Below are 13,243 nucleotides of genomic sequence, written 5' to 3'. Positions count from 1 at the left end.
CCCTCTGCTTTCTGTTCTTAAAGTACGAGGCGAACCAATTGTAAGCTACTCCCCTTACTCCATAATGGTCCAACTTCTGCAGTAATATTTTGTGGTCAACACAGTCAAAAGCCTTCGTTAAATCAAAGAAAACACCTAGCGTTCGCAACCTTTTATTTAATCCGTCCAAAACGTCACAGAGAAAAGAGAATATAGCATTTTCAGTTGTTAAACCATTTCTAAAACCAAACTGAACATTTGACAGCAAATTATGTGAATTTAAATGCTCCAGTAACCTTGTATACAACCTTCTCGATAACTTTAGCAAACACCGATGGCATAGAAATAGGTCTAAAATTGTCAATATTATCAATGTCTCCCTTTTTATAAAGTGGCTTCACTACCGAGTACTTTAATCGGTTCAGTCCAGAGACTGATTTGATGCAGCTCTCCATGCTACTCTATCCTGTGCAAGCTTCTTCATCTCCCAGTACCTACTGCAACCTACATCCTTCTGAATCTGTCTAGTGTATTCATCTCTTGGTCACCCTCTACGATTTTTACCCTCCACGCTGCCCTCCAATGCTAAATTGGTGATCCCTTGATGCGTCAGAATATGCCCTACCAACCGATCCCTTCTTCTAGTCAAGTTGTGGCACAAATTTCTCTTCTCCCTAATTCTATTCAATACCTCCTCATTAGTTATGTGATCTACCCATCTAATCTTCAACATTCTTTTGTAGCACCACATTTCAAAAGCTTCTATTCTCTTCTTGTCCAAACTGTTTATCGTCCATGTTTCACTTCCATACATGGCTACACTCCATACAAATACTTTCAGAAACTACTTCCTGACACTTAAATCTAAACTCGATGTTAACAAATTTCTCTTCTTCAGAAACGCTTTCATTGCCATTGGCAGTCTACATTTTATATCCTCTCTACTTCGACCATCATCAGTTATTTTGCTCCCCAAATAGCAAAACTCATTTACTACTTTAAGCGTCTCATTTCCTAATCTAATTCCCGCAGCATCACCCGATTTCATTCAACTAAATTCCATTATCCTCATTTTGCTTTTGTTGATGTTGATCTTATATCCTCCTTTCAAGTCACTGTCCATTCCGTTCAGCTGCTCTTCCAGGTCACTGACAGAATTACAATGTCATCGGCAAACCTCAAAGTTTTTATTTTTTCTCCATGGATTTTAATTCCTACTCCTTATTTTTCTTTTGTTTCCTTCACTGCTTGCTCAATATACAGATTGAATAACATCGGGGATAGGCTACAACCCTGTCTCACTGCCTTCCCAACCACTGCTTCCCTTTCATGCCCCTCGACTCTTATAACTGCCATCTGGTTTCTGTACAAATTGTAAATAGCCTTTCGCGTCCTGTATTTTACCTCTGCCACCTTCAGAATTTGAAAGAGAGTATTCCAATCAACATTGTCAAAAGCTTTCTCTAAGTCAACAAATGCTAGAAACGTACGTTTGCCTTTCCTTAATCTTTCCTCTAAGATAAGTCGTAGGGTCAGTATTGCCTCAGGTGTCCCAATATTTCTACGGAATTCAAACTGATCTTCCCCGAGGTCGGCTTCTACCAGTTTTTCCATTCGTCTGTAAAGAATTCGTGTTACTATTTTACAGCCGTGGCTTATTAAACTGATAGTCCGGTAATTTTCACATCTGTCAACACCTGCTTTCTTTGGGATTGGAATTATTGTATTCTTCTTGAACTCTGAGAGTATTTCGCCGATCTCATACATCTTGCTCACTAGATGGTAGAGTTTTGTTAGGGCTGGCTCTCCCAAGGCTGTCAGTAGTTCTAATGGAATGTTGTCTATTGTTACTGTTTCATTTTGTGGGAAGATCTTCGAGAAATAGGGGCTTTTTGTAATAAGAAATTAGTAGCGTTTAATACAGCTGTTGCTCTGTGCTTCTTCGCGCCATCTGCCTGTTTACCATTCCACTGCTCGAGCGAGAAGGGCGAGGGGTCTTCAGCTGTAGAGTGCATCTGTGTCGTGAGGCTTTCTTCAGCTAGATTGGCGATCGGTCACGTGTGGACAACAGGAACTGCGACACATCTATTTTTTAATATAAATAAAGAGTCTTTACTACGCTGAACTACGGCAAAGAGTGACACTGGTGCGCTCTGAGTATAGCGGGGCACAAAGACATGCTACAATATGGCCCTGGATAGAGCAGAGGCGGTCTCCGTACATGCTTTTGTGACTCACTAACATGACGTTACACATTAATAATCCAGGAAGATAGTAGCAGGTGCGTATTTGGTTCATTGCCTATATTGTTTTGTGGCATGGTGCTTCTTGTTCAGCGGTGTATTTTGTTAGAGTAATGCGCTGCAGTACTAGGTAAACGTTCTTTCTTAGAATGGAGGAGTAGGTGTATTGCGACCTTACAGCAATCCCTGTAGCTCTCCAGACGATAGCACTCGTTAATTCGTGGCTGCTACTGCAGTATTATTGTACAGGTAACCATAAAGACGGTCTGAAACCTGAAACAATTGTGGTGGAGAACACCAGATAATAACAATACGGCTGCTGCTGCACTCACATTGCGTTGTCAGTCCTTTAGCTCACTACACACAATTATTTTTTTCCGACTACGTAGCCCATACACCATTGCATGTTGACAATGCTGATACAGACGGGGTACGCAAGGTAATGTGAACACCTATACTTACTTGGGAATGGTTTAAGGGGTTGGACTCCCATTTGCCTGTAATATAGTTGCGATTCTTCTTGGGATACTGACACATAAAGATTGTACAGTCTCCAGTGGAGTGTTAAGCCACTCTTCGAACAGAACCTCTTCTAACTTCTGTAGTGACGAAGGAGGAGGAAATCTGCTCCGGAGTCTGCGCTCCAATACCACCCACGAGGGTTCGATAATGTTCAAGACCGGGGACTGTGCGGGTCAGGGAAGACGCCGCAGTTCAGTTGCGTGCTCCTCATACCACGATTGAACTATCCTGCTTGTGTGAATGGCTGTATTATCGTCCTGAAATATGGCATGATTGTGGGGAACAACATTTGAATCAAGGGGCGCGCCTGATCAGCTAAAATATTCGCATAATAGTTGGCTGAACACGGTCTTTGAGAGTAATGATGGGACCAGCAGAATACCTTGATATGGCTGCCCACACCATCCCACTTGCACCTCCATGCTTAACCGCTGGAATCAAGTAATCAGGAGTCTGGGCTACTTTTGGCGTTTCCAGACGTATACCCGGCCCGATGTTCGAAATAACGAAAACGTTGATTCGTCGGACCATATGACGTGTTTCCACTGATCAGCCGAACAGGTTTTATGTTCCTGACACCACGTTTTACGCTTATTTGCGTTGGTTGTCGTCACTAATGTTTCTGGTACAGGAGCTTGTCCATGAATATTCGCTTTATGGAGTTCTCGGTTGATATTGTCGACAGATGCAGGGTGTCGAAGATGGCTGTTGAGCTCTGCAGTCACTTGAGTCGCCGTAGTTTTGTATTCTTTGGACACAATTCATGTTAGCGCACGACGATCTCTGTCATTTAGTTTTAATTTGCGCCCACTATTACGTTTAGGTTGTGATGTCTTTCCATGTTCTGTATAGGCTGTCATGACTGTCGAAAGAGTTGCTCTTGAATCATTCAATATGTTGGCTGTTTAGGCTACTGATGCTCCAGCCAATCGGGCCCCCACAATCCTCCCTCTTTAGTACTCTGTTAGATCTTTCATTGCACATAGACTTCGGCCTCTGAACGCAAATACGAAGTATGCCCTACTCGCAAACAACCTTCACTGATTCCGAGTCCGTACTGAACACGCACTGTACAGCGCGACACGTGCCTTACCTGCGTTGTTGACCGTCAAACACAACCATCCCATTACTACAACTGTTCAGATTATGTTGCCTATCCCCTGTAGATATTCATACTACGTTAATTGGATCACGACGGGTAGACTGACATTCTTAAACATTAAATAATTTTTTCAACTACCTGCCCACACCATTGCGTGGTGGCGCAAAAGAAAACTTGCTGGTTGAGCAGTAGCCTTCTTCACGTACGTTACACTATGTGCTCAAAAGTATCCGGACACCCCAGAAACATACGTTTTCCATATTAGGTGCATTTTACTGCCACCTACCGCCAAGTACTCCATATCAGCGACCGCAGTAGTCACTTGACATCGTGAGAGAGCAGATCTGGCGCTCCACGGAACTCACGGACTTCGAACGTGGTCACGTGATTGGGTGTCACTTGTGTCATACGTCTGCACGCGAGTTTTCCACACTCCTGAACATTCCTAGGTCCGTACAGCACAAAGGCGTACAGGCTTACCTCGTCTCTTGACTGACAGAGACCGCCGACAGTTGAAGAGGGTCTTACTGTGTAATAGGTACAAATCTATCCAGACCCCCCCCCCCCACTGGAATTCCGACTTGCATCAGGATCCACAGCAAGTATTATGACAGTTAGGCTGGAGGTGAGAAAACTTGGATTTCGTGCTCGAGCGGCTCCTCATAAGCCACACATCACGCCGGTAAATACCAAATAACGTCTCGCTTGGTGTAAGGAGCATAAACATCGGACGATTGAAGAGTGGAAAAACATTGTGTGGAGTAAGGAATCACGTTACACAACGTCGCGATGGACTGGTGTGGGTATGGCGAATGCCCGGTGAACGTCATCTGCCAGCGTGTGTAGTGCCAACGGTAGAATTCGGAGACGCGGGTGTTATGGTGTGGTCGTGGTTTCCATGAAGGGGGTTTGCACCTCTTATTGTTTTGCGTGGCACTATCACAGCACAGTACATTGATGTTGTAAGCACCTTCTTGCCTCCCACTGTTGAGGAGCAATTCGGGGATGGCGGCTGCATCTTTCAACACGATCGAGCACCATAATGCACGGCCTGTGGCGTTGTGGTTACACAACAATAACATCCTTGTAACGGATTGGCCTGCACAGCGTCTTGACTTGAATCCTATAGAACACGTTTGGGATATTTTGGAACGCCGACTTCGTGCCAGACCTCACCGACCGTCGTTGATACCTCTCCTCAGTGCAGCACTGCGTGAAGAATGAGCTGCCATCCCCAAAGAAACCTACCAGAACCTGACTGAAGGTATGCGTACGAGAGTGGAAGCTGTCATCAAGACTAAGGGGTGGGCCAACACCATACTTAATTCCAGCATTACCGATGGAGGTCGCCACGAACTTGCAAGTCATTTTCAGCCAGGTGTCGGATACTTTTGATCACTTGGTGTAGTAAGCAGGCAATGCAGCTTGCTCTAACGCTGTGCTACTGAAAAAACTTTATCGGCACTGCGATTGGATGCTGTAAACAATTATAACCAATTATAACGCTTAATTGCGACTGGATGCTAAAAAACAATTATAAACAAATATGGCACCAAAACTATCACAAATGTATTTGACAAATGCTTATTGGCTCCTTGCCAATATCAGTATTTGACAAGTACTAATATTTGCAAATATTTACTGTCTGCCTGGTGCTACCGAAAACGTCTTTTTTGCAACATTGCGGATTTATAGTGATGGCTGCAGCAGCTGCTGCTGCTGGCAATGCTGGTGGACGACATTATGGACAGGGGAACCCTCGAGCAATCTGCCCTTTCACCAGAAAACCAGAATGGCCAAGAGGGATTTGACCAGGAGGGGCGGGGGGGGGGGGGGGGGGGGACACAGAGGGTCGAGACAGCAAGAGCAATTGCATAAGAACTCAGTTACACGGGAGCCATTTAACGAAACTGTTATCAGAGTCAACGGTCAAGATTATTATGATGGCTTTATCAGTAAGTTTCTCTCCACCAAAGCTGTTATCAGAGTTAACGATCAAGGTTATTATGATGTCGTTATCAGTGAGTCACTCTGCACCAGAAGAGTCCCAGTGTACCTATTATCATCTCCTTTAGATGCAACTAGATTTATTTGGCCATCATACTCTTGATGTCTCGAGATAGTTTCTCACTGATCTTTCACAGCTGTTGCTGTTTGTAGTGATTTATCGTCAATAGTTTCATTGATCTCAGTATTGGATCTCTTCACCTGAGCAGTATATAACATTTCCTTACGCCGGTTCTATGTCCCAAGTACACTATGTGATCAAACGTATCCGGACACCTGGCTGAAAATGACTTACAAGTTCATGGCGCCCTCCATCGGTTATGCTGGAATTCAGTATGGCGTTGGCCCACCCTTAGCCTTGATGACAGCTTCCACTCTCGCAGGCATACCTTCAATCAGGTGTTGGAAGGATTCTTGGGGAATCGCAGCCCATTCCTCCCGTAGTGCAGCACTGAGGAGGGGTATCAATGTCGGTCGGTGAGGTCTGGCACGAAGTTGGTGTTACAAAACACCCCGAAGGTGTTCTCTAGGATTCAGATCAAGACTCCGTGCAGGCAAATCCATTACAGGGACGTTATTGTCGTGTAACCACACCACCACATGCCGTGCATTATGGTGTTCTATCGTTTTGAAAGATGCAATAGCCATCCCCGAATTGCTCTTCAACAGTGGGAAGCAAGAAGGTGCTTAAAACATCAATGTAGGAGTGTGCTGTCATAGTTCCACGCAAAACAACAAGGGATGCACGCCTCCTTCATGAGAAACACGACCACACCATAACACCACCGCCTCCGAATTTTACTGTTGGCACTACACGCGCTGGCAGATAACGTTCACCGGCCATTCGCACATACCCACACCGTGCCATTGGATCGCCACATTGTGTATCGTGATCCGTCACTCCACACAAGGTTTTTCCACTGTTCAATCGTCCAATGTTTACGCCCCTTACACCGAGCGAGGCGTTGTTTGGCATTTACCGACTTGATGTGTGGCTTATGAGCAGCCGCTCGAACATGAAATCCTAGCTTTCTCACCTCCCGCCTAACTGTCATAGTACTTGCAGTGGATCCTGATGTAGTTTGGAATTCCTCTGTGTTGGTCTGGATAAACGTCTGCCTAATGCACATTATGTCCCTCTTCAATTGTCGGCGATCTCTGTTAGTCAACAGACGAGGTCAGCCTGTACGTTTTTGTGATGTACGTGTCCTTTCACGTTTCTACCTCACTATCACATAGGAAACAGTGGACCTAGGGATGTTTAAGACTGTGGAAATCTCGCGTACAGACGTATGACACAAGTGATAGCCGATCACCTGATCACGTTCGAAGTCCGTGAGTTCCGCGGAGCGCCCCAGTCTGCTCTCTCACGATGTCTGATGACTACTGAGGTCGCAGATATGGAGTACCTGGCAGTATGTGGTAGCACAATACACCTAATATGAAAAACGTTTGGTTTTGGGGCTGTCCGGATACTTTTGACCACATAGTGTATTAATCCACTGAAGCTATTACTGCATTTCCTGTCGCAGCTTCCTCAGATGCAGTAGCATCTTCTGTCACCTGGCGCCGTTCTTGTTCCCAGTATTGTTGGGTGCAACACTGTCGGTGCGTCTCGGAAGTGAAGCTGCAATAATAGTCATGTTGTCAGTCTACAGTGCTCCAAACTTTGTAGCCCTACCCATGACGATACTTCTCTTGCTGTAAAGAAGGCCGTTTCCTGCCTCAAGGTAAGTGAGTTGCTTTACGATCCTACATGGGCCAGCAAACAATATGTGTATGCTCTCAGGCTCTAATCGAGTGGCGCCATTCAGCTTCGGCATGACGTTGAATACGGCCTTCTGGAAACCGTTTATTGCATATTCACTTTAGAGCCGAGGGATCTAAACCAACACGAGCAGCAACATCGTGAAACGTGGCTACGTAGGCTTTCCCGGTGTAGTAACTGATAATATTTTTCTCAGCTCTGCAGTCAGATCATGAAGCCGTCTTGGCACAATATTTCCGTGGTTCAGCAGGCCGCCGTCTTCAGGTGTGTATGCTGTTGCACGAACTCGCCGGAACCGAATTCAGACTGCGAGCGGCAGCTCCTTTATACACCACAGAGGGCCAACAGCGCGTGCGCAAGAAATCATCGTAACTGCCTTCTAGCGCAAGTGAATGGAAGCTGGAGGAATCTATAAATCGCTCTCCAGAGCTAATTCTGATGGATGATTTAAAGACCGTTTTTTCCTAATGTCTGTAAAACAGGGTTCCAAATCTTACTTAAAGGGTAACCCTTGTATCCATTTTTTAGATTGTCAGATAGTCGAATTTTTGCGGATTCTTTTAACACAGCCCCAATAGCGAGATGCAGGGGCAACCATTTGTGTCTGTTCATTCAACATTATGAGTCTCTCGGTAAGACAGCACTCTGTCACTGCAAATTTCTGAGGCTGAAACAAACGTGTGTGGCACTGGTACTCAACACGTCGGTCCCTAGTGGTGCGAATTGTTCGACCAATATAAATTTTCCCACACTGGGTTTCCTCAATCGTTACTTATAGTCATTACTTATACAGGCAATGAGCGCTCTGTTCTTGGCGGGCGGACGAAAAATACACTTGATCTGATATATTTTTAAAATTCTTCCTAGTTTTGAAGATATGCTCTAATCAGAAGGTAGGAAAGCCACTGATTTACATGTTCCTTCTAATGATTCCCGCGAAGGTCAACATTGGAAAATACGACCGACCTGTACGTTCTCTTCGAGTAGAATGGCTATACAGACAAACTGATCCGTCGCGCTTTTCAAATTGGACCTTCGCGGGAACCATTAGAAGATATATGTAAATCGGTGGCTTTCCTACTTTTGCTGGAAGCATATTTTTAAAACTAGGAAGAATTTTAAAAATATATGGGATCAAAAGTGTTTTTCGTCCACCAGCCAAGATAAGAGCTAAAGGTTGGCTTATTCATCAAATGAGATAAATATTCGTACTACAGGTTTGAGTTGCGGTCTCTCAAATAGAATTTGTTTTAATATTAATGTAACATTGGTTGACTTTTATGGTGACTTTCTTTTTAGTGGTTTCCGCAAAGCTTTGGAGGAATGATGGCTCTCGTAATTAAAACGATTAAAATGTTATTTTGTAGCTTACGGTCGCCGGACAAGGAAACACCAGACTTCGATATTTAAAAGATACAGGTTGTTTGATCTGAAAGTTCACATATTCCAATACGAGACCGCTAAAAAAATTTTAGGTAACGGCCATTATCGTTCGTCAATCATCTCTGCGCTGATTGCTGCGAAATATTACTACACAAATACCAAATTGTTTATGACAGTAGCAATTGTTCGGTATGCTGTCATTTTAAATAAAACACCGTTACTTTTCATGACTTACTTTATCAACTAAATAAATGTAGAGCGTCTGGCAGATTAGGCTGAGACGTTCCTCTCAGAACTCTAACAGATTCAACAGAAGAAGAATAATTGGAAGTTTTTGTCTTTTGTTTGAGAAGTAAAACTTATCTGAGATATTATCTCTCACACCTATAAATAAATTCTTTGCAGCTACTGGGCATATTTATCCGATACAGAAGTTTTCTTTTTCTCGAAAAGATCTGTTATAGAGCGCTCCTTGGCTATGTCAACGATGACGTGCGATTTAGGAAGTCTGGTGTGTACAAAATGCCCCGCCATTGTGGGAAGCTTCTATTGGTCAAACAGTTCATACCATTCATGACCAATGTGATGGGAACCAGCGCTCCACACGTTTGTCTCAACCTGAGAAATCTGCCGGGGCAGAGCGCTGTATCACTGAGGGACATCAAATGTTGTATGAAGACACACAGTTGGTTGCCTCTGCATGTCGCTATTGGAACCTTGTTTTAAAAGAATCCTTTGAAATTCGACAATCTGACAGTCTTATAAATAAAGACAAGGTTACCCTTTACATAAGAGTTCTAACCCCTTTTTGTCAGGCTTTAAAAAACAGCTGTCTTTGATTCATACATCAGAATAGTTTTTGATAGCGATTTATAGCTTTCGCCAGCTTCCTCCACTCGAGCTCTATACTGTATCTTCACTTGCGCTAGAGGACGGTTACAACTATTTCATGTGCACGCGCTGTTGTCCTTGTATGGCTATAAACCAGCCGCCGCTCGCTGTCTGAATCAAATTCGTGCAACATCATACACACCTGAAGATGGTGGCCAGGCGGGTCATGGAAATATTGTGTCAAGATGACTTCATGAACCGGCTGCAGAGCCGAGAAGAATATTAACATCGTGAAACAATAAACTATAGTCTGGACAGGTCGCGATCGTGTCACTGTCGAAATCCGTTACATGCTGGTAGATTTTCCTCCTTCTTCTGAAAGGCATAACACGATCTTTTCATAAACAACCAAACATGTACTCCAATTTCTGAATGATTAACTCGCGGTGTAGTCTCTATTATATACAGTATGTCGACGGCGTAAATCCGAACTACATATCGTTGTGCTGAAATATAAATTTGATGTCTGCTGTAAGCCGCAGTCTTAGTGTAGCAGTATCAGTATCTCCCAGTGTTGTTATGAGTTGTTTGGAAAGGATGTGGCATGGAAACGACGGGGAGAAAGACCAAATAAAGCTGTTGGAAAATAGAGGGAGAAGTGTGGAGAGAAGAGAAGCACAGACATGGACAGAGAAACGAGTATTATTTTAAAGCTGCAAGGATTGTCACATCTGTGGAAGTGTGTCACGATCAGGAAAGGGGGGGGGGGGGGTGACAAAGGCTTCGTTGGGAAGATTTAGTAAAGTACATTTGGGTACCGCGCAGTTTACAGGTCTGGCAGTGCATGTGGGATGGTAATCAGGGATGAAACGACTGGGTGGCTAGTATCAAGTTTGCAGGAAGTGTAGGAATTCAGGTAATTAACGTGCAAGCTGAGGGGGAAATTAAGTTCATACAATGGGGATTGACAAATATAGAAGGCAAGGCAGAGTAAATGGTATTTGAGGACTTGGAGGGATTGACAGAATTTTAGTGAAGTGGAAATCCAGGCGACACTAGCATAAGCAGCAGTAGCTAGATGAGGGTACTAGAGTTGAAGGATAATGTAAAGGACAGACCGTGAGAGCACCAGCATTGGTGTGGAAGAGACCTGACTGGATGCAGCTTGTGGGTACATAGGTTAACAGGTGGCAGAAATGATGTAATACAGCAACATAGTTTAGTGGAACTGTATATGTCTGGAATTTGAAAAGGAGATAAAAATGCGATAAATTCGTGGCCCATAATATCAGTTATAGATATATACATTATGTGATCAAAAGTATCCGGAAACCCCCAAAAACATACGTTTTTCATATTAGGTGCATTGTGCTGCCACCTAATGCCAGGTACTCCATATCAACGACCTCAGTAGTCATTAGACATCGTGAAAGAGCAGAATGGAGAGCTCTGCGGAACTCACGGACTTCGAACGTGGTCAGGTGATTGGGTGTCACTTGTGTCATGCGTCTGTATGCGAGATTTCCACATTCCTAACCATCACTAGGCCCACTGTTTCCTATGTGATAGTGAAGTGGAAACGTGAAAGGACACGTTCACCACAAAAGCGTACAGGCCGACCTCGTCTGTCGACTGGCAGAGGCAACCGACAGTTGAGGAGGGTCGTAATGTGCAATAGGCAGTCATCTATCCAGACCATCTCACAGGAATTCCATACTGCATCAGGATCCACTGCAAGAACTATGACAGTTAGGCGGGAGGTGAGGAAACTTGGATTTCATGGTCGAGCAGCTGCTCGTAAGCCACACATCACGCCAGTAACTGTCAAACGCCGCATTGCTTGTTGTAAGGAGCCTAAACATATGAAGATTGAACGATGGAAAAACGTTGCGTAGAGTGACGAATCGCGGTACACAATGTGGCGATCCGATGGCACGGTGTGGGTATGGTGAATTCCCGGTGAACGTCATCTGCCAGTGTGTGTTGTACCAACAGTGAAATTCGGAGGTGGTGGTGTTATGGTGTGGTCGTGTTTTTCATGGAGGGGGCTTGCACCTCTTGTTGTTTTGCGTGGCACTATCACAGCACAGTCCTACATTGATGTTTTAAACACCTTCTTGCTTCCCACTGTTGAAGAGTAATTCGGGGATGACGATTGCATCTTTCAACACGATAATAATGCACGGTCTATGGCGGAGTGTTTACACGACAATAAAGTCCCTGTAATGGGCTAGCCTGTGCAGAGTCCTAACCTGAATCCTACAGAATAACTTTGGGATGTTTTGGAACGCCGACTTTGTGCCAGGCCACACCGACTGACATCGATAGTAGTCCTCAGTGCAGCACTCCGTGAAGAATGGGCTGCCCTTCCCCAAGAAACCGTCCAGCACCTCATTGCACGTATGTCTGCGAGAGTGGAAACTCTCATCAAGGCTAAGGATGGGCCAACACCATATTGAATTCCAGCATTACCGATGGAGGGCGCCATGAACTTATAAGTCATTTTCAGCCAGGTTTCCAGATGCTTTTGATCACATAGTGTACCTAATGACCGCAAAGTCGAAGGTAATAGACAACGTTATGCACATTACTGAGCCATGGGTTGTGGAACCCATGTAGGGTTAAAGAGATTATAGGAAAGGAATGGAGCAACTGGCTGTCATGTAGAAGTGGAGATATTGTCCCCTCACGCAGTAGAGAGACAACTCTTTCCTTACCTGATGGCAACAGGAATCTCCACGTGTTTCCTATGATAGGCAGTGGTTTGGGCCCTGGCATTTCCTCAAAGGGCTTCGCCCTCAGCCACTCCTGCGTCTGCTCCGCCGTAGTTCCCTTCTCCGCCACTGCCGCCGCCGCTGTGGCGCGGCCTCTGCTCAGTGCTACCACCAGCTGTCGGCCGCATCGCGGACTTGCTGACAACATGGCCGCCGTTGATTCAGTCTGCAACAAGCGTCAGAATTAGCATATATTTGGTCGTTTTGTTGCTGCCGGCCAATGACTCCCAACCCAGAACTGGCAGCAGCTATAGGGTATGTGTCATGAAGTGCTTCTCGTGTGATTACAGTGTCAGAAAATTGTTTCTGTTATATATAGGGCTCCTTTATTAAGTGAATCTCCTTAGGAGCTAACGAGTTACACTTACGCCTGCACTTGCTGGGAGAAACGACATTATTTCTACGGATTTATGTGATTCACACTTATAAAACAGTTGCTATTAATGGACTTGATAGTGGGTTCTTGATGAAACATTGTAAACAATTATCCAACAAAATGGCCTTTTGTCTTTGTATAATAAAATTTTATTTCATTTGAACTAGGTTTTAGGTTACAAGCTCATTTTCTAGTGATTCTGATTCAAAAATGTTGTAAGTCCTCTGGTCTACTATGAAACAAAGAATCTACAACCAC

The 13,243-nt window shown here is 44.5% G+C and overlaps 1 protein-coding gene across 1 annotated transcript in view; it reads right to left on the bottom strand.

The window, feature by feature from the left end:
- Positions 1-13,243, bottom strand: part of LOC124612797 (probable cytochrome P450 301a1, mitochondrial) — a 181,841-nt gene that overhangs the window by 126,567 nt on the left and 42,031 nt on the right. Inside the window, exon 2 of the mRNA XM_047141201.1 lies at positions 12,553-12,775. Coding sequence (XP_046997157.1) covers positions 12,553-12,757 — 205 coding nt within the window. The 5' untranslated portion in view covers positions 12,758-12,775. The remainder of the gene's footprint in view (positions 1-12,552; positions 12,776-13,243) is intronic.

This window comes from Schistocerca americana, chromosome 4 (genome assembly GCF_021461395.2).
Source record: "Schistocerca americana isolate TAMUIC-IGC-003095 chromosome 4, iqSchAmer2.1, whole genome shotgun sequence".
In the NCBI taxonomy this organism is placed as follows: Eukaryota; Metazoa; Arthropoda; class Insecta; order Orthoptera; family Acrididae; genus Schistocerca; species Schistocerca americana.
The sequence above is the reverse complement of the archived record's forward strand: the minus strand, read 5'-3'. Positions and strand labels throughout refer to the sequence as shown.